This window comes from Haliaeetus leucocephalus, unplaced genomic scaffold (assembly GCF_000737465.1).
Source record: "Haliaeetus leucocephalus isolate CR32 unplaced genomic scaffold, Haliaeetus_leucocephalus-4.0 Scaffold932, whole genome shotgun sequence".
NCBI classification, from domain to species: domain Eukaryota; kingdom Metazoa; phylum Chordata; class Aves; order Accipitriformes; family Accipitridae; genus Haliaeetus; species Haliaeetus leucocephalus.
This window is the reverse complement of record NW_010973368.1, coordinates 476,495-498,994: the sequence shown is the minus strand read 5'-3', so window position 1 is coordinate 498,994 and position 22,500 is coordinate 476,495. Positions and strand designations below refer to the sequence as shown.

The 22,500-nt window shown below is 36.4% G+C and overlaps 1 protein-coding gene across 1 annotated transcript in view; it reads right to left on the bottom strand.

Annotated features, from left to right (window-relative positions):
- The window catches only part of NPAS3 (neuronal PAS domain protein 3), a 625,842-nt gene that overhangs the window by 186,788 nt on the left and 416,554 nt on the right, over positions 1 to 22,500 (bottom strand). Inside the window, exon 5 of the mRNA XM_010583986.1 lies at positions 2,691 to 2,780. Coding sequence (XP_010582288.1) covers positions 2,691 to 2,780 — 90 coding nt within the window. The remainder of the gene's footprint in view (positions 1 to 2,690; positions 2,781 to 22,500) is intronic.

Sequence of the window (22,500 nt, the reverse complement as noted above, 5' to 3'; positions counted from 1 at the left end):
GAGAAAAACTGGGTTCCATGAAAACTGTTTTCACCTACTGAGATTCAGTACAAGGACTATCTTCCTTTAGCTGAGACATGAGATTTTGCTTTGCAAGTACAAAATATATTGTACATTATTTCCATGCATACTAGTTAAAAAAGAAAAAAAAAAACCCACAACTGAACAAGGATGAAGTCTCTAAGAAGTCATTTGACTAGAAAGTAAGACTCCAAAGTCAGCACTTGAAGATGTTTCAAATAAAAACGCTTATAATGTACATCCAGACTTTCTGAAGTGCAAAATTACCTAGAGGTTCTATATAAATGTATAGTTGGGGAGTATCAGGGTAGGGACCTATCAATGTTTACCTGCAGTGCAAGAAATGCAACACCACATGTATCACATAGCACCATTCCAGAAATTCAGAATTTATGACTATTTTAAGATTGTTGTAGTGCAAACAGTAGCATTTCCATGTATAGTTTGAGAAATGGTTTTATGGATATTGCTAATATTTTTTGTAACAAATAACCTTTGAATAGTGATTTAGTAACAAGTAGCTACAGCATTTCTTTTGTCATTATTAAGAGACCTAGCTATATAATATTATACCAAGAGAACAATATATTAAAAATATAAATACAGTAGGTCTGAGAAATACAAAATGTCTCCATAAAGACAGAAGAGAAGAACAGCGAAAATCACAGATATTTTAGTAGATCTCAGCAGATTTCATCTATTATTGTATTAAAATCCACAGTCCGGGTTCTGAATTTTTGGTAGTTTTTCCATCAATACTTTCAGAAGTGAACACAAGGAAGCATTTGTCGTGATATATCAAACACTCTAACATGCAGACAATTGCTTTATTTATCTGAACCCTTGCTTGAAATGTATATGGGGATCCAGATGAAGTGTGAAGTCTTAACAACATGATGTAAGTTCAGAGTAAGGAAAGATTTACCAGCTCCTATAGTTAAAAAGACAGTGGCAGAAAATGTTTTTAACAAGAGACTAGCATAGGGTTAAAGCCAAATTTTTCTTGAACAGATGATATTTCAGATGGCCACACTATTCCAGATGCATCAATTTCCTTGAAAATCCAATCCATATATGTGCATATGCTGTGCTGGCAGGAGGACTGACTGAAATGGCCAAAACCCAAGAGCTAATATTCTTTTGGCCAGAATAATGCAATTATTATTTTCCTAGCTATCAGTCTAAGCATACAGAGCCATCTGTTATGCAAAGCAAACATACACATCTCAATTACAGAAAATGCAGTTGCCTTGACAGAATTTGGATTACACCACTAACCAGGGCTGTAAAATTTGTTTTAAGCTAGTGTATAATGGATGCCTTTCAGGAGTTTCCTAATTAGCATTTACCTGCTTAAACTAATTATCCATCCTTCTTCTTTACTGGCTTATTAAACTTCGTTGGATACTATGCATAAAACAGATTAATATGAGCATAAGACAATAATAAACATTAAAGTTCCGATTCTTTACTGTATTAGCAACATGGTGGCGCACCAATTTCAAAATTTGAGATTCTTGATACTAACTCCCAAACAGATTAAGGCAGGGATTAAAGTCTATTACAAAACGAGGGACTTTAATGAGAGACAAGAATACTGATATGAGTTAGAAACAGCTCTGTTTCCATTTCTATCATTTGGTTTGCTAAAGCCAGCACAAAATAACAATTACTGAACTTATTACAGCCAATTGCTTGCATGTTCTTTGAGAAGTTAATGAACCTCTATTCAGATTCTCACCAGATAATATTTAAAATTAGTCTTTTTTATGCACTAAATGTTAAAATTTCCCATTTCATTGTTGGGGTACAGCAAAACTGACAGTTGCCAGTGTTAATAGTTGTCTCCTCATAGTAGTATGGGTCCCATTTTAAAGGAGCTGAAGTAAATATTATCTCAGTTTTTCTTTTTCTCCTCAGGGTGACTGCAATAGAAGTAGATTATCCTACTCTGAAAATCATCATGCAAAATCTTTCTGTTGCATTTCTAAGTACATGCAGAAAGAAGCTATCCTTCCTAAATATTTCTGAATGCTGCAGGATTAGGAATAAGCATCAACAAGCAACTTTCCCCCCACTTTTGTCCTACCTTTTAATCTTTGAAAAACATTTGTCAGCAATTAAATGAAAAAAAAATCAAACTATTGTATTTTATAAATTTGTCTTTTCATATTAGTGAGCATTTGTGAGTGCGGCAAAATGTGTCCTTGTTGGAACCCTCCCTGCAAGACATTTTAATGGTCTCTTTCAGCATTTCTTGACTCCAAATGACTCCCTGTCATCGTGTCAGCTCCCTGGATAATGCAGGGTACTCCATAAACATCCAGTAATAGGACACAAGGGAAGTACTATTAGTGTGTCCCTTTCCTATCAGGTACAGAGGTTTAAAGTTCAAAACAACTGAGAAAAGAAACTTCATTTGTTCTCAATAAATTAATAATGATCCTTCAAGGCAAAAAGTTTTCAGGTACAAGTTTGTCTTATCTCAACGTCCAATACTGGTAGATACGTTTTTCAATTACTTCTCAGGATGAACCAGATGCAACTTTAAATAACTAATTCAATAATCCACACAAAATACAGAAACCAAATTATTATTTCTTTAAGAATGATAAACATAAGAACGCATCATACACAATTATGTTCTAGAATCAAAAGCATGTACTTACTTGGGACAGGCCTAAATAGATGGAGACAGTTTCTGAAATGTACAAAAATTTTCCTTCTTGATTTAGTGCAAATACAAATCCATCCAGGGACTACAGAGTAAGGGGGGAAAAAAAAAAGTGAATAGATTAATAAAAATCTAAATTCCAGATAGAAATAGATTCAAACAAAGGCATCACAGAACAAATTGAGGAAAATGTTCTGATTCCTGTGAGAGTGTTTTTAATCTGAATCCTTAAGACAATTTCTTTATATTCTGTCTACATATTAACAAACAGCATATGAGTATATTCCAAAGTTCAAGGACTTATTGTCATGCTTACATCTGTCATATACTGTATAAAATTTATCTCATTTTAATGACAGAAGAAATACAGAAAAATAAAATATTGTTCAATTTTTTACAGGAAGAAATAAATAAGGAAAACAAGTAACCTTCCAATCAAATGCTATGTAAGAAGATTCCCCCCCCATCCCCCAGAATCAAAGCCGAGAATTTCCACTTCCAAAAACTGAAGAAGAGAAAATAAAATCCCACTATCACTCAAACCACTATGGACCTCAATAATTTGTTAATTAATTGAGGATTACACACACACACGCGCGCGCGCGCATGCACATACACACACACACCATTTTCCTTTTGTGAGACAACAAACAAAGCCAATCAGCAGATTACTGTCAAATATGTTTACAGCTTAGGTCTATAGAAATGTTATGAATTTCATCCCTTTGGTGTAAAACTCTAGATCAGATTTTACTTTGACAGGTTCAAGTTTCCACTGCAAAAATCAAAAATCAAAATATGACTACACAGATTAATGCATACCTTTTGAAACATGAGTGCAATTAATAAACAAAGGACTATATTCTAAACTGACACACGGAGTAAATCACTGCACATGAAGACAGAAATATACCTCTAGGAATAAGAGCAAATATTCACTAGGAAGAAACTGTCTTTCATACATTATATTTGTCTTTACTTTTATGCTTTTTATGAGGCTGATTATTGGCAAACAAGCATTCACTATTGCAAAAGTAAAATCACAAAATTCCAGAAATTAGAAATGCTGAAACAACTCAGAAAATCAGAAACACTCCAAACGTTGGGATGAACAAGAAACAGTCCCAGAAAGTCCCATCCCAAATATCTCCTTGGGATAAAGGTATGTGTAAAGTAAAAATATAACTGTAGCATTTGAGAGATTAACCTGGTTTTGGACGAAAAAATAAGAGATGCACACAAATTTGATGGAGATATATGATGATAAAGTCATGTAATCATTTCATTCCTTTTCAAATACAGAACAGTGATTTCTGAGGGTTTTTAATTTTTTTATTCTGCTTCTTGATTAATTTTTAACACGCTGCTGGTCAGAAGCTGTCTTTGGCAAGTGTTCACCCCTCTCTGATGTAGTAGGTGGTGGAATTAGTTCAAAAATCTGTGTTTTCTAAAAAGAATAAACCACATATTGGAAAACAAACCCTCACTAAAGACACTGCATTAAAGAAAGACTCTAATTTATATTTATGAATTAATAAAAATGTAAATCTGCATAGATTTCCTTCATGTAAAAACATTTATATTATGCAAGCCATTTATGGCCTCTTATAAATCATCATAATTTCTTTTGAAATGATTAACATCAGTTCCTTGAATTTTAACATCAATAACAGGTGGAAAATATCGAACAGTGAAGTTCAAACTTAGATCCATACAAGGACAATAAAAACCTTTACACATTTGATCTCCCCCACTAGGTATCATTTCTTTTGCTACTATCCACTTTCCCCGTCACAGAAAGATCAGAAGAGTAAACCTTTAAAGGTCTTGGTTTAAGTTTTCCTGATGCTCTATCCCATGTTCCTTTGAGGAAATTGGTTTAATCCTCTGTTAGAAATAAAACTGAGAACCGTCATCCTGATTGCCTGGCCATCTATATATGTTCTTGCTAGAATGCCATTCTCCACAAGCAACAATAAATTGCCATACTGAATCAGACTAATGGCCTATCTGATGTGGTCAGTTTTCCTGGGTCTGACAGCGTGTACCTAGATGCTTCAGAACAGTGTTTGAAATATCCATAATGGTTATGTAGGTAATGACAAGCCTACTAGAAGTTTCTTTCTAAGCTAAGGTTGTTACTAGTTGGCTTGACCATGATATCTGATATTCCTTATAATTACTTTTTATAACTGTTGTGCTCAAGACTTTTTTTTTTTTTTTAATCCTGTTATGTTCTTGGCTCAATGATACCTTCAGGAAAGAAGTTTCACAGGTTATTTGTGTATATCATATAAAAACAACTTTCCTTTTCTCAGTTTATAACATATCCAAGCTTTTAGTGTGGTCCCCTTGCTCTTTTAGTCAAGAGAGTTACATACAGTTGGAGCACATTTGTGATCTGGTCTGTTTAGTCCACTGCATTAGTGTGTAATTATCTGGCATATCTGGATAGAGTTTTGTAAGAACAATAAAAAATAATTCTCTGAGTCACTGATGGCTTTCCTGCTTCTTTTCTATGCATCATCTTATTCAGGAATTCAGTCTTCTTAATGAAAGAAAAGTTTGAAGAAAGCTTTTATTTCTGCTTAATCAGTACTGTTTTCCTCAGTGTTGTTTTGGAATTGGCTGAATCCAGTTTTGCTGGAAAAATATAAATAAATAAAACTATCTCTGGTTGGCACAACTGTAGAAAGAAATTTCAACCTTCATGGCTAAAGTTTGGAAAGTCATCAGCAGCTGGGAAGGAAGAGTGTTAAAGTGAGAAGTGTTAGACATTTTAAGCACTTGCTACTTTTCCGTGCCATTGGCTCTGATTCTCTCCTTTCAGTTAAATAGTTTTAATTCTTTACCCTTTTCTTCGCTTTCTTTCTGGAAGACTATTCCTTACTTTTGCCTCCTAGTTTTACAGGGGAGGTACTAAGGAGGCACCACCGATGGACTGGCAGGGCCAATGCAGCATACCCACAACTACTTTGGCTTCTTGCGTGATTAGTCACTTCCCCTGCCATAAAATTAGTTCATTATGCCAACCGAGACTACTAAGTCGTGGTCAGTCCTTCTCCGTTTCCTTTCCCACCTCGCTGAAGTTATGCTTGGGTACAAATACTGACTGAATCCAGCACTTTGGTCAATAGAGCAAAATCAGACAGTGTATTTAATTGTATTTTGAAAAAGCCACTGATTAACAGCTAATGGAACAACTAATTACTTCCATGCCCAAAATACAAAGAAAGACATTAGAACAAAGGCGCCAGGTACTAAGCTCAAGTCCTAATAGCTAAGAAAAATGACAATAAAAATAGTGGGAGAAATAGCCACCTTGCAATGCAAGGCAGTTCCTCCCACCAGGATGAAAGGGCTGAGATGGACCACTTTTGTGACAATGTTGTTGTTTCTTATACAGGTCAAATAGTAGTTCTGAAGGACTGTCTCATTCGTTATTCATAGGTATTATTTATGAATATTTATTATTTAAGTAATGCGTGTTGAAATTTTTCAATTTTTCATAAAGCGTATGTCCTCTGTGCATGCCAAGAGAGCAGCAGACTTCAGAGAGGGTAGCAGACAACATAACAGAGGTTATGCTATATACTGAAGAAGAGTATGTGATACCATTGTACACCACCTATTTACAAACAATTTTGTTTTAATGAGAAATCTCTGGAAGTGTTATTCATGTTACCTATATATAACTAAGGACACAATAAATGCGAGAAGGGTACTGGATTTAGTCAGCTTTCAAATCTCTCTTTTAAAATGAGCGCCACAGTGTAATTTCCAGCCAGAATTTCTGAACAGTTTCACTGTAGTTCAAAGGCAGATAGGATTTGTGTTTCAGATGTTCCACAGTTACCATCAACTATAATATAGAAATAGGGACTGCAAAGGTAACTGCTTTTTCATAACACATCCCATTTTCATTGAAGCAGGGGCCATGAATATAAAGGTAGAGTGTCTTCTGTTAGGAAAATATTCTTGAGTTAATTTCTTTTTTATTTTTATAAATGAAGTTGACTGTCATAAACTCCATCCTATCCCATCTAGTGCGGCTGCTGAAGAAGGGTCAGGGTGACCCCAAATGCCAATTTTGAGCACAATCCAATTTAAGGAAGACTGGCAACTTCTTGTTTAAACCTACACTTAACTGGTTTTATGCAAAATATGATTAAAGTTGAAGTTCCCTAGTACTTTTGATTTCAGAAAACCATTATGTCTTATGCTGTTTCAATCACCACAGGCTACTTTTTAATTTATTTTTTTTTAACTGCCCCACTGTTTTCAACAGGCGCCAATTAAGATTCTGGGGTCAAAGGGTTAATTACATCTTCTTACCCACTATGTAGAATTTTCTGATTATTAACCAAGGTTGGATTAAGATGAAAAAGAACCGACACAAAAGTTAATGCTTGCCCCTCCTTGAGAAGATTTATCATAATACCATGCTGAAATCTATATGCTTTCTTCAAAGCTGTTAGAGAATGAAATCTTAGAGGAAACACTAAAATAAATGCTTTAAAGACATGCAAGTATCTGATTTACTGAGCCAGTTTTCTTATTCCTGAAAACTGTTCTAAACTAGCCAGTCAGGACTGATACAAGATTTCCTTTGTCACATACCAGCAAGTCAACGTGGTAGACATGAAGGAAGCGAGACTCAGATGTAAAAGTCACTAGATACAGCACCTCTGAATAATAATGCCAATAATTATAATTTATATCCTCTGACATCAGAATAATCTGAAAATGTAAAGCACAGGTTTTTAACCCAAAATACTAAGTGCCTTTTACAGTATTTGTAGAATAGTGAGGTTATTTCCTCTCAGGATATGAAATCCACTGTACCACTTTGACCGAATATGCACTAATGTATAATGCATCGTACTAAATGGATTTATATTTGTCAGAGGAATTTTGTCCCAGCCATTTTTGCATATTCCCACTACAGGCAAATTTAATTCACTGGAGTCTTACTACAATGTCCTTCTGGAGAATATCCTCATATTTCATACTATCCATGAAGTCCCTAATTCTTTCTAGTGTATTCCAATGCCGCAAAACCCCCTGTTACCCTGACCTAAACTCCAGTTAGAGTGAAGAATTACCAGTAGGCTAGGTTATTTTAATGACAGATTATTTTAAACTAAGCTTTCACCATCTGTTCCACCCCCTAATTATGAATGCAAAAAGAACATATTTCACAATTACATCAGTAAAAAGTAAGATATAGATGATTTAAATGCATGCATGTGTTCTTTGTCCAATGCAGCATGCATCTGTGATGTTTTTCTCATCATTCAGGCTCTGATCAGGAGATAGGGGCTCGCGAAGGAATACTCCCCCTGATAAAACAGATTAATTGATACACTAAACTTTTTCCTGGCAAACAGATCATCTTAATTAGAATTTTTCACTGTTATGACACAAAGATATTATAACTGGAGCTGAGCATTAATTTGAGGACAAAGCCTGTCACCAATTAGACATACAACTTTCAATAACAGCAAAAATATTTTACTTTTTTTTTTAAAGGGAGGCAGTATTGGATGCAATTGACATTTACGAAAGCAAATAGTCCCTCTCTTATAATAAACATATTATTGCATAATTTATTTATTGTGTTACAGCATGGCTTAAAAAACATGATTTACTAAAGATAGCAACAAAAAAGTAAGTTTCATTTCAACATGGGAACCATTCTTGGATGGGGGGTTAAAATGAAATAAAACGCATAAACGGTAGCTAATAGAAATCTGATTCAAAGCCTCAATGCCCATCTACTATGCTCTCACTATTAAGATATCAGAGTAATATCCTCCAGCAACACCAACAAATATACAAAAGCATAACTACTTAGGTGGAAAATCTGACCTTGGGCTTTCACAATTAAGTACTAAGAGACAACCAGAGTATTATTCCTGGAAATAGGATTTTACGTGTTATGTATTTGATACACATGAGTAAAAATGAGCAACTAAAGTTTGATCATCTACTGACTTACAAAAATCTCTAAAAGCTTTATTTCTCCTCTACAGTATTTTTAATCCCTTGCTGAAAACAAAACAAAACAAAAGTCCAAATAAAATAAAAAGGCTTAGGACTTACTGCAGCGTTCCTTGGGCTACAAGCTTTTTATTATTGAGTAAAAATCCCACCATAAACCACATAGTATACCCTGTTTTCAATTCTTATACCATGGCCATTTTTTTAATCACAGTCCACCATAACGGTTATATGGCTACATGACCATAGACTCCTTGTGAATCAATGACGCTTATTTGGGAACAAAGCAACATGTATTTGGCACCAAAACAACTACAGTAAGAGAGATGAGGTAAGAGGGCAAGCTCAAAGGATGTGGTTAGAACGGACTTTGATGCCAGCTTCCTAATTTGTCATTTTTGTGCTCTTTGCTTGTGTGGTCAGGATGCAAATTATGACAACAAGGAAGTGCCAAAAATGAAATGTGTCAATAATAAGGAGGTCTGCTTTATAGCTCAAAGCCAAGAAAGGAAGGAGGAAGAGTAAACTTGACTGATTCCCTTGATGCACCTTTTGCCAGACTTACAGAATAAGTATGTTTATGTAACCAAAGCAGCAAAAACTTGCAGGGGCAGATTTACTACTTGATTAGAAAAAACAGATTTTGTTCCAGATCAGAACCATTGCAAAAGTGGAGAGTGTAGAGGAGAAGAGTTTAGAGTCAAGAATAATGTTAAAAGGTGGCAGTTGGGTTCTTAAGGAATACTCCCAGGTTTATTCACTGATAATAGATTGACAAGTATGAGAGATGAGCCTCAGAATCACAGAAAGATTACAAATCTCTAAGCAAAGGGACCTCAAGGAAAAAGTCAGAGATTAAGAGTTTGACAATTTTTTGTATACAAAAGCAATAAATGAGTTTTAGGGATCTCTGCCTTGTAGATAGCATTTTTTTTTTCTTTTTTTTTTTTTTTCTAGAAGGCCATTCTCTATTGCTGCAAAATCCCAAACCATCCTGACTGCATAGAGGGAACTGCACCAAGAAACCTATTAGACTTGCTGAAAAGTTGGCATCACAGCGGGGGGGGGGGAATCCTTGGGTTATACTGCAATGCTATTAAGAGAGAGAAATAGTGAGCCTTACTAATGTGACAAAAAAAAAAAAAAAATCCAGGACAGGCAGGTTGCACTTATTCTGCACCCAGTTTATGACAGGGTAATTTTTTTTTCTTCTGCACACCCCTTCATATAACATGCAGACAACTGTATCAATGCCAAAATACAGATAAGAACAACAAAACTGAGTCACATGATAGAAGCCAGATGATCTTTCATTATTCCTGTGAAATTTTTTGGTCAAGTCCTTGCACTGTTTTGCTATATCCTCTATATCTCTGCTGATTATTATGCTTCTGTTTGATTAACTGATCTAAATTGCTGGGCTGAACTGCTGAAATTCTTCATGCAGGTTTTCACGTAGAAGACACACTGATGTGCATTGAGGGAATTAAAACTATTTGTTAGAAGTGGTCTGATGCTTTACCCAGTACAGAGTTTGCTCCGCTGAAGTCAGCTGGTTGCGCAGGTTCTTTTAACTTACATGTTAGGCTTCCATGGCATTAAAATTTTAACTGTCTGATGACCTGCTACAACTTGAAGCTCTTGGTCTGTTCTTCAACGACAGTGAGGAGGCAACCTCTCTTGAGTAAAATATTTTACAAGGTGAGTAGTAACCACTAGTAAGAGATAGGAAGTATGAGTTTACTTTCTTTGCTTCTTTTGGAACAAGCGGAAAATGATAAGTGATACATTAATCTATTACATGACAATCAGACAATTTTATAGTAGTTTTACTGCAAGAAGATGTTCAGTAAACTCTACATTCCCTGTGTCCGTATCAGTTGTCTCCAGTCTGTGGTCTTCCATCTGACTGATGTCAACCGGAACTATTCAAACTGAAAACTGAACTATTCAACAGTCTGGACAATCCGAACTATCCATTCTGAACAACTTCAAACTGAACTGAGGGGCTGTGAAAGGTAACTGAGAAAAATAAGCTTACTGTCTATAGACTTAAATTCACCACACAGTATTTAACCCTGCAATGGACAATTTTGGGGATCCACTGGTACACACACACACACACACACACACACACACAAAAGGTTAAAAACTGCTGTTCTCATTGACAAATTCTACTTTTCATTGTTGATTCTTTTGCACAAATGATTCATTGCTAAAACAACACACTGATTTACATTAGTACATGCTATACTAACCACTGCTGAAAATCTCTGAAGTTGAAGTCTTACTAGGCAGAATATTTATACGCTGTCTTTGTTATTCTCTTTTCTGAGAGGAGGGCTACACATATTAGTGTAAAGAAAAAGGGAGAAAAAGGACTCCTGAGGGAGGGATTCGACACTGTTGCACTTAATTAAAATTCAATTTTGTGGGAGTTGTGTATTAAAGCACTGACCTTTCATCTTTATGATGCCAGTTCCTGGTGAGCTCCAATTATATAGGATTCCTAGTGTTGGTTCCAGACTGTTTGGACAGCAAGATTGTGATGCCAATAACTGCATGCCATCTAATACAATCAACTATATCTATTTAGGATGAGACTTATCATACAGAGATTACATTATATATCTCTTACCCTGAGAATGTGATTGCTTTAGGTCAGGATTAAGTGTACACCTGACTGTGGACTGGCTTTGCTTTGGATACACAGGGTTTGAATATTGAGTAGTTTCTGCCCTTCAGTGGTACAAATATTCCAATCACACATGCATTTGTGCATTGAGCGGTGCTGCCCTGAGTAAAGGACTTGACACTGTATGCACCTGTATAACATTTACTACCATAAGTGCCAAAACTGAAAGAGTAAGGTGACCCAGTAGCAGGAGCTATGATAAATAGCGAGAGTTGGCAGAATGAGGGCTGAGTCCTGCACCTCAGACCACACAGCAAGAGACTGTGGGAAACTGATCTGTCTGGAACACTGTGCAGGTAGAAGCACCTATACAAGCACAACTGATTGTGGAAGCAATAAGTATTGCTGTAAATATTACTTTCCAAAGCTGCAAGTTTAAAGCCCTTTTGTGTTATGTATGAATATTTCAGTTTATGTAAGCTCCATTCAAATTGATCTTATATTCATTGTATGTCTGCATGTTTGGTTAGTTTTTCTTTCAATCTACATAATCTGACACTATGTGAAAGTAAACAGATAAAAGTATCTAAATATCTGTTGTCCAGAAAAACTAGGTGAAAAAATTATAGGGAGGAATTTGTGGTATAGAGTTAATTGCACTCTTAAAATAACACCTGCATTCAGTAGGTACTCAGATGCTCTGGTGATTGATCCTGACAATTGGCTTGCTGGAATTAGACCTCTAGCCCAGAACTAAGTACATGTGTTCTCACCTGGGTCACACAATTTCATACAGATGAAGCAGAGAGGCTGTGCTCAGGGAAAAACAGGATGAGGGGCTTACGTTTAACATATTTAATCTGTTAGATGGCAATACAGACAACCAAAAAGATTTGAATGAGAAATTGAGTTCTTTGCCTAGCATATCATTCTGATTTATACTCTTGAAAGAAGAACACATTGAGAATACTTTATAGACAATGGAATATAGAGATAATAAGAACACAGAACATCGGGAACAAATCTAAAGTCCATTCAATCCAGTGCTGTTTCTAACTGTAACCCTTAGCAGATACATGGAAAAAAATAAAACTCTGTTTTCTTATCTTCAGCCTCTTATCCCCTGTTAAAATGCAAAGAAGACAGAACCTGGTCCTAATAACTGAGAGTTCCTCCAGCTGTCATTAATCCTTGTACTAATGCAGGAGATCCATTTGCTATACCAATTCTCTCTCCACCTATGGGATTGTGTAGCAGTTCCACAGATGTCCACTCTGAAGTCTTCTAGGATCCATATTACAGCTGGACTAAATTAAAGCGGCCATTCGCTTTTCCAGTAAAGATGGGTACATAAAAGCCTCAAGAACTGTTACTGCCACTTGACTCCTTAGTCCTATGACGCTTGAAAGAAGCAGAATCTGGACTGGCATGAATCAGAACCTGCTAGTTACTAAAAGTTAGGTTTATAGAGGCATGAAACAACAACAACAAAAAAGCCCACAAAACTGTAACCCTTCGAGGTGTGGATTGTGAAGTGGTTCTTCCAATGTAGTAGTTTCCTCTACTCTGTGTGTTTTTGTCTGCCCTACTAACAACATCCCAATCCATGGCTAGTTTTTGCTAGATTTGACAGTGGGCAGAGGTCTCAGAGAAATTCCTACAGGTTTAGTGAAAACAGACTGATAATGGAGACGAGACCCTCTGAGAGTCTTTGCAGCAGCAAAAGCTGGACTATGAGTTCCTACAGTATTAGACATCACAAAGCAGAGACCTTTCAAATGCCCTGAGCACTGAAATAGCTTCAGCCAGGTTGCACTGTCTTAGACACAAAAGTCAACAGAAGACAAGATGGAAATCTACAGAAAACTACGCTGTGCTATTTGAGTACCAATAGAAGATTTGGTTTCCATTCACTCATCTGTGCAGTTAAGAGCAGGGAAGGCAGGAGTACTGCGAATATGTGGCACTAACAGAAAAAAAACCCAATTAACTTCCTGAAACAAGTTAGAGACTTCATTAAGAATAGAAATATTTCAAAATCTTCCCCTGAAGTAATTATCCACTATATCTGCATTCTACACATTAAAGTTGGTATCTCTATGCTGAGTTGCAGTACTTCTTTCAAGGGTTTTGAGGTTACAGTGCTTCACTCCAGAAGTACATTTCACACAAAAGTGGGGAATGCACGTTTATGTGAAAATCAATTATCCTGATGGAATCGGAGGTCTGGTCCTGAATGATTTCAGGAAACCAACTCAGTTTGCCACTACAAAACACCACTGCTATGTTGACCTTCCACTTCTCTTTCACAGCTGGAATGGGAGACCAGCTGAGAAGACAGTGTGTAGCTCTGCCATCAACAGCACTCTGATCTCACCCTAGTCTGTGAGGAAATACTGTGCTTCTCCCTCCCTCCCTCCCTTGCTTCCTTCCTTCTTTTTTTCTTTTCTTTTTTTTTTTTTTTTCTGAGCTCACCTCTAATGCCTGTGTAGGTAAAGATAAGTATGGATTTTGCTGTTTACCAGCTCACTGCATAAATTCAAGCATATCAACAGCACAGAGCAGCTCTTTCAGTGAAAAAGGTTTATATTCTTTTTTAAATACAAGCTAATATATTATAGTGGCACCTCTGACTGCTGTGATAATTAAGGGTCTGTTTGTATTTCCATAATAAAAATCCTATTTTCTAGGGTGGGGAGGGGTGAGTGGGTTATGATTTGTCCATACAGCACCAGCAGAAGCTGGAAACACAAGGTTTCAATGAAGAATATATTTTTCTTCTTTTAAAGACAGTTTCACAGTAACCATGTGAAAATGTTCCTCTGTATTCTTACCACAGGGTTTTAGTGTGCAGTCACACTATCATGATATGCCCTTAAGGAGTCCCCTGGAGCAGCTGCAGCATAAAGTATCAATAACCTGCTCATCAAAGGGTGCTCAAGATTTCCTTGACACTGCAGAGTACAGTAGCTGTCGGTTGTGCCAATAATCCACACAACACATTATCTAAAGAGCCCCAAATAAGTCTTGACACCACCAACCCTAATGCTATTTATTGCACATGTCAACAATCTATATGTTGTATCCCGTGTCCCAAGTAGGAACTGACATGATTGCTCTGCACTGTTACTATCCGTTTCACTCCAATTTGTAACAGACCTGAAGGTTAAAGTCTCTCCCTAAGATGACTGTGGTAAAGCTGCCTTCATCAATGGAACTGATGAAAGAAAACTCCTCCTCTTGCCAAATGTTAGCACCATTTTCTTGTAATTCAGAACCACCCAGAGAAAACCAAGGAAATGCTCCCGATTTCTTTCTACTAAGATGCTTTAAACACACAGTGTGAGTGTAGCATCCTTGCTTTTCCTGTTTCCATTGTGAAATTTTTCTTCTTTCTGCTCCATTAAAAAGTCACATATATCTGCAATTGTCTCCTGCCTTGAGCAATGTCTTCTTCTAGACCCTAAGCAATACCTTACATGTTTGCTCGGTTGTCTAAATTGCAGGCAGTTGTCGTCAGTTATCTGGGCATCTTTATTGTGCAGTTCTGAATTCCTGCTCCTGCTAGCTGGAGGTCCTGTAATGTTGCTTTTTGACAATGTCTCTTCTCCCTGATGCAGGGTACTTTCAAGTCTTACTCGTGGCGCATCAGTGAAGGAACTTCTAGTGCAAGTTTAACTTCAACCTTAACAACTTTAACAAACCAGAACTTCCTCAAACATAATTTTATTTTCCCAGTAGCTTCTTTTTTCCCCCATCTTTTTCCCTTTCCTTAAATCACTGGAAAACTACCTTGAGCCAGAATCAAATAGAATTATAGAATCATAGAATGGTTTGGGTTGGAAGGGACCTTTAAAGGTCACCTAGTCCACCCCCCCTGTGGTGACCAGGGACATCTTCAACTAAACCAGGTTGCTCAGAGCCCCGTCCAACCTGACCTTGAACGTTTCCAGGGATGGGGCATCTGCCACCTCTCTCAGGAACCTGTTCCAGTGTTTCACCACCCTCATTGTAAAAAATTTCTTCCTTGTATCTAGTCTGAATCTACCCTTTTTCAGTTTAAAACCATTAACCCTTGTCCTATCAAACAGGCAACTAGATGCTGACAGTGCTTTTTATGCTGCTGTGTGAACATCTTTCCAGTTCAGATTCTGTTCTGTTACCATGCCCAAATGAACATGCTGCCTGACACACAACACAGAAAGCAGTATAGATAGACTTCTGCATGTAAATTTGCCATTTTAATTGGCAGCAACCCTTCCAACTTAAAATAAATAAATTTAAGTGGTCATGCTTTAACGAGTTCCGACATTTATCTGAATTTCTTCAATCTGTTTTCAGTCACTATAGTGAAAAAGAAATGGTGTTTTATCAGTCCTTCCCTGATTCTGGTTTGAAACCAGATGGGAAAGAGCAGGAGCACACACACACACAAGATAACTGCAACAGAAATATAACCAAATGTTTTCTACATCTGAGAAGACTGTTTGAGTTCTGACTATGATTTAAAATCTAAACAGTATTTTCAGCCTAGTAATATCCTTTGCAGGACTACAATTCAACTTGCCAGAGGTGATTTCCTATGGTACTTAAGACTAACTGTTTTTATTTCTAAATTACTTTTTTTATCAGGGAATAAAATAAACATACCAGAGTGCTTAGAAATTCAGAATGTTTTTTGACCCTAAAAGATGTACATTCATGATGTATGAAACTTTAAAGTATCCTTGTTTGAAACTGTAATATATCTTGCCACATATTTCTAGCTAAACATTGTTAGAATAAAATTCTCCCTCACAAGCTTCCTGTGCCATTTCCCAATCCTGCAATGAAGTCACTATGCCACCCACTGATATCACAAACTGGTATGAAAATTATTTATGAAAAATCATACAATACAACAGATGTAGAACTAGAATTTTCAATTAGGAATGCACCAGAAAAGGAAAAAAAATCTGAAAAAACAGTTTTGGAAAGTAAACAGAAAGTATGTACACACTACAGCTATTTGAATTTACTGTCCCAAATGTAAATATCAAATTCTGCCTACAGCCGACTCCTAAAGCTCTTACTGATGCCAAAACTATCTCCTTCTGAGGAATCTCACACTTTTGACATCAAAACTTAATTCAGTGCAGAATCAGTGTTTCCTAAACCACTCTCTAATAGTAATCTGAAACCAAACCAAACCTAAAATCTTGATAACTGATACATTTGCTATTGCCTTTATTCCAAATAAAAGAGGCTTCAAATACCTTTGTGGTATGTTCATTAAGATGCGCAGATAGATCTATACATAGTCTACAGGCCTCAAAGCTAAAATAGATTAGATAAAAACACAGAGTATAGGTTAAAATCACTGTGGATGGCAGATCCATTGCACACAGATTGGAAAGCATTCACAGAATCTGTGAAGGTAAACTGAAAGATTTTTTTATTGCTAAGAAAGAGAGAAATTTAAGCTGTATAAACATTGTAAAATTAATGATTTGATTCAGAAAGCTACAGACAAGAATTTAAATGCACAGAACAAAAAGAAATCCCAGAATTTAGTCTGAAACTTTATCATGAACAGGGAATTTCCAGAGACTAACTACTGATACGTGCTACAACAGGCATGCTGGCTTTGGATCAAATCCGTACAAATCTATCAATATTTTGTGGTTCACGTACGAACTTATACTACTGTCTCTGACCTACAATAATTATAGTCTACACATTACAAGTAGTAATATTTAAAAAATCATAATTATCTAACTACTTAAAAGCTCTTTCCTATTACACACTGAAATGTTATGCTTCTCATACAAATGATATCACAGTATAAACTGCTCTTGCAAATATTACAGCTTTAAATAGCATTTACTATTTGTAAATGCTTGTTGAACACAGCAGGTGGCAAAATGATTTAGCATCATGAACAAATACATATGGTTGCTTGAGTCCAAATTTTAGAGTAGATAAACATATTTTCTGGTCCTACGTTTAATGGACTAGAAACAAGCAAAAAGGCAGCTAAACCATTGTACGTATTCTGGCAACTCACTGCTTCAGGTGAACTTTCTCATATAAAGTACTGTGCTTAAAACAACATAAAAGCAAATCACAGGTCTCACATATTCAATGAATGGCTCATCTGCATTATTTCCTCTTATAGTTTTCAAGTAGGATTGTGCACTATGGAAAAAAAATGCAAAGGTAAAAGCAAGAGCACAGTGTTATGTAGTCTAAAATCAATAGACAGAGAGAGGACATTAACCAAGAGGCTAATAAAAAGATGCTGCCCTAGACAGTAATATAAAGAGTCCTGATATATTTTTCTCTTCAAAAATGCTATTCCTTATGCCAATTTTCCCTTAGCACTGCAGTAGTTTCTCTGTGTATATACACGTCATCTTACTTTTTTTTGTCTTGTTCCAATTTTATGTTTGCATTTTATTTTCTCATTTCCTTCCTGCTACTCCCCTGTTTCTCTTTACTAGCTTGATGTTTACACAGACCTTTACTAGAATTGCAGGGTTTGGAGGGATCCCATTTTTTTTCTTTGTTGTAATGCCCACATTTTTCTCCCAGAGAAAAGATAAGTTTACCCAGAAAATAAAAAGCTAATACAACCTTTTGCTCATCAACAAAGTATGTCTTGTTGTAGCCAGGAATAAGTTAATAAAGCAGGGAAAAAGCTTAGTGGCTTAAAGAAAAAAACCCACCACCTCCTTGGGGTTATGAACGAACAATGTTGTTTTTTCTTCCCAGCGTGCAAGGATTTAATTAAGTGATAACAGTCACCTTGGGGTGGCTGCACAAGGCAATAATATCTAGGTGAAGAAAAATGCTGAAGAGAGTTGAGTACAGTCAATTTATCTTCAGAGAAGGCAATAAATGAACAAAGCATAGGTATTTGGCTGATTGTTTTGGAATGTTTCCATTACTGATAAACATCAAAATAAAAGGACAAAGATTTGGTATTTTCAGTATCTGAAATGTATTAAATACAGAAAGAAACGAAGGAATAAATCAGTGTGAGGTCATATCCTAGAGTTCTAATTGCAAATGGTTTGGTAATTATTCAAGCTAAACATAGAACAAGGGAATTTTAATGTTGACACAAAGGATAGAAATACAGCTGAGATGTGTATTTATAGCAAACACAAAACACTGGATGAATTTCACTCTGGAGAAAAAAAATGGTAACTGTAGATGGAAAGAAGTGATATATATTAGACGAATATATGCAACTTCGTGGCCAGCGACCCAAATTCAAGGATTTAAAAACATGTTTATGGGAGCTCTTCAGGAAACAAGCAGCAAGCTCAGTTATCTGTAAGCCTACATTCTGCCACCCTCATATGCCGAGAAAGAGAATTATGAGAAAGAGCAACATGAAGCAGAGAGGAAAGACTACCAGGAAGAAACATTCTCCTTTACCACAAAGTTGCTAACAATTTGCTTTACATTATTTGCAACATGGGGTTTGAAAGGAACACATGGGCTGTCCTTAGGGAGTTTGATGTGTGCAAAGTGGTCTGAAAGCTATGCACCCATTTCCAGTAACAGTACGTAGTCTTCCAAAACTTAGCACAACTCGGAGTCCAGCTACAATAGTTGTTAGCAAGCTGCAGGATCAGTCAAAGTCTCTGCCAAATGGACACAAATTATGCTTAATATGGTAGATGGGAGAAACAGCACAAACACACCAGTAATCTTGGGAATTCACCACACTCCTCTGTCACTCTCAAGTTGGAAACCATCATTTTCCCTTTAATTTTGATACTTTTCCTGAATCTGTCTCCAGCAGTGAGGGAATTGATAGCTATTTCCTTGAGTTTACAACCGGGTTAAATCCTCCTCACCCACACACTTCTGCATGAAGAGGATGAAGCCTACAGACAATTGTTTTTTAACTGTGTGGGCTGATATTCTTTCAAAGGAAAGGAACAAGTCAATAATGAATGGCTCACACGGCATCCTGAGAAAAAATATGAAATATGTGTGTGCGTGAGAGTGTGAGAGCAGGCAAGTGTATTTGAGTTTAAAGAGAAATATCAATTTCTGAAAAACATACAACATTTTGAATTTGAACAAAAATCTAAAACAAATTCCACTAAGTTGCCTCATTATGACTTTGAGTGTATGTCTAGCTACAGTATGTAAACAAACACTGCTTTTCAGGGCCTGTCTTTTCAAGGCCCTGTAAGTAAGACCTACATTAACAATTGGTCCCACTGCAGTTACTTTCCTCCTAAAAGCAATATGCCCTTTAAAAATACTTTAGGAACTACATACAGGCATTCATTTCTCACCTCTAGGAGGCTGAAGGTTTGTCACCTGCCTGTAGCTGCTGTTTGGCCTTGGTAATGTGATTCCAGCAAACACTTATCCCAATTACAACTGCAACCTTATTGGTTATCTCCATCAAAACACTAGGGAAGGACTTACATGAAGCTTATCCTTTTCTTTAGGTCAAGACTGGAACACATGACACTAAGACCACTCTTTCATATGGTTCAGTAGCAGACCATCTTTTTCAGGCTGCCAATCCAGCACCTATTCTGAGCTCCAAAGGGAACAAAAAGGGGTGTAAGCTTGGTTTGCCATAGAATTTGGATGAATGACTACTCAATACATCTTCAAAAATTTCAGTGCAAAAGTATTGTTTTTAAAACTATTTAAATCTGATCAGTAAGACTGATACTTAAACTTCCATTTTGTCTGAGCTGTAGGGCTGTTGAAAATGAATATAACTAATTGGAATTACTATTTTGAACTGCTTATGTTCTTTGAAGTCCTTTTATTTTGCACAAATTACCTCTTAGAAGTTCTGAAACTGCTACCTGAAAACACAGTGTTAGGAGGCACTGGTCACTGCAGTCTGCAGATTCAGGAAAGGCACATTACCTCAGTTCACATTCAACAGATTTTATTTACAAACCATTAGAAACTTATATTAAAAAAGAAGGAATATTAAGTCTTGCATAATATGGTGGCCAAAGTTCCCCTTTCCAGTTACCATGGAAGTTCTGCACAGTCACAGAGATGGGACAAACAGGTTTTCAAACTCCAGCAGGCTGAGCTGAGACACAATGTTATTTTTCCAAGTATGATCTAGAGGTGTTTGTAAATTCTGGTCCTAAAATCAGTGCTGTATTGCAATGGCCAGAAAATAATAAGAAAATGTGATTACCTGGGTAGTACTTTTATTTACTTTTTTAAGTTCCTTTATGAGTTTTTTGAGGTTATTTTTATTCCTCAAAGAAGAGAAACTGTACTTAAAGAGGTACTAGAAACATGTACTAAAATTTGACTTAACAGAATTAAAATTGCTCCACAAATGTCTCCATTTAAGGTATGACATTAGCTACATGATCAGAGTGTAGGTCTTAGAATTAAAATACAATATCCATTTCAAGTGTGAGATTAGACACTCACTATATTATAGAACACATATATGTTCCATGTGTTTGGCCATCTTCTCTTTTTTTCCTTTTTATTTTATCTTTTTAATGGTTATTGGAAATTAATGGGATTTTAACAAGTAAAACTCAGATTAGGTTGTTTTCCTGAACTAGCTGTTGGTTCAGCATCTCCTCCACTAACTCAGAATATCCACCTGTTTCGAGGTACTGCAGTGCCAGATTGAGCTCATATCTCTGGGTCCTCCTTGCTACCTTCAGGATACAGAGCACTTCTCATGAATCCAAAGGAGTAAAGCCTTGGAGTGGGCTCCAGAATGTGCTGGAAGAAGATGAATTTGATGGATTTGAGGGATGGAAAGGAGGGGGATTTGAAAGTCTAACAAAAAAAACCAAACCGAAACAAAACAAAAAAGTAAATAGAAAGTGAAGAACATATTAGGATGAACAAGCTAAGCTCTCTTGAAGATACTGAAAACATGATGAAAAATGGGCAAATATAATGACTATAAAGTAAGGAATGGGGAAAAAAGGGGGACGGAAAGACAGACCAACAAGCACTGAAAATAGAACAGAAAGACTGAAAATGTGTGAGAGAAAATAGAGTGAGTTTAAGATGAGAAGGTTGAAGAAAAAGCAGGAGAAAAACACTAAGTTGCACTTCTAATAAATAATTTCATAGAATGAATGTCAACCTATTGCAGACTACTGTGTGAACATACAGATATGCCATCCAGAAATTATTTGGTGCTCCAAATAGTGCCAGAAAAATAACAAATAATATCCTCTCCAGAGCGGCTTACATGGCAAAGGCACAAGTACGGACAAATACCAGTTCATCAATGTCTGAACTGAAAAAGGATGAAGGAGGAGGATTTCTTTTCCTCTGAAGGATTTTTTCCCAACTTTTTACATTACTAACCTATTCCTGCAAGGGATAACTTTTATCCTTTGCTTACAAAGACTGATACTGTCTGTGGAAAATGCTAGATGGCACAAAATGATAAATTGTCCCACAGTATCTTCCTGTAAGAGAATACCCCTGGACATACCTAGAGAACATTTTGTTCTTCCCCTTAGAAATTGCTTCAGACTTTCTGCAATATTTAAAAAAATATTGCCCAAACTTTTTAGCTGTGTGAATGTGTCCAGAGTTGGCAGTCCAAGGCACAGCCTTGAAAAAGACTTTTGTATGCAAGTCAAGAGAAAAAATTCTTGAAATACTCTGCTCTTACAGTGGTCAGCACTGGACAGCTGTCAGCAGAAAATACACAGTCATTCAGTATGAAAATCTGCTGTCACAGAACAAACCCTTTCCCCTTACAAAGATCTCAAGAAATACTTCTAGAAGAAGCATTTAGCAGTAATAAAGACGGGAGAAACATGTTGTTATCTTGGGTAAAACAAGTGCTCTCCCATTTATGTTAATATCAGTTGAAGACATTTGGCACATGACACATATATATCACCAATGTGGAAAATTATTGACAAGTGCCAATGTTAGCTGAAGACATTCATCTACCATACTAGCTTTCTACATGACCCTCACTCCTTCTTAAGGATGCAATACCTGAAAAGCCATACAATGCAAAAATGTCAGTGCATCTTGAGTGTGCACTGTTATTCAACTCTATACTTGACCAATCAGCCAAACACCTCATGTCTAATTTAGAACTTTTAAAATTTATACCAGAATACCTTCCCCCCCCCCCCCCCCCCCACCTCTTTTTTTTTTTTAACAAAACACACCAACCCAG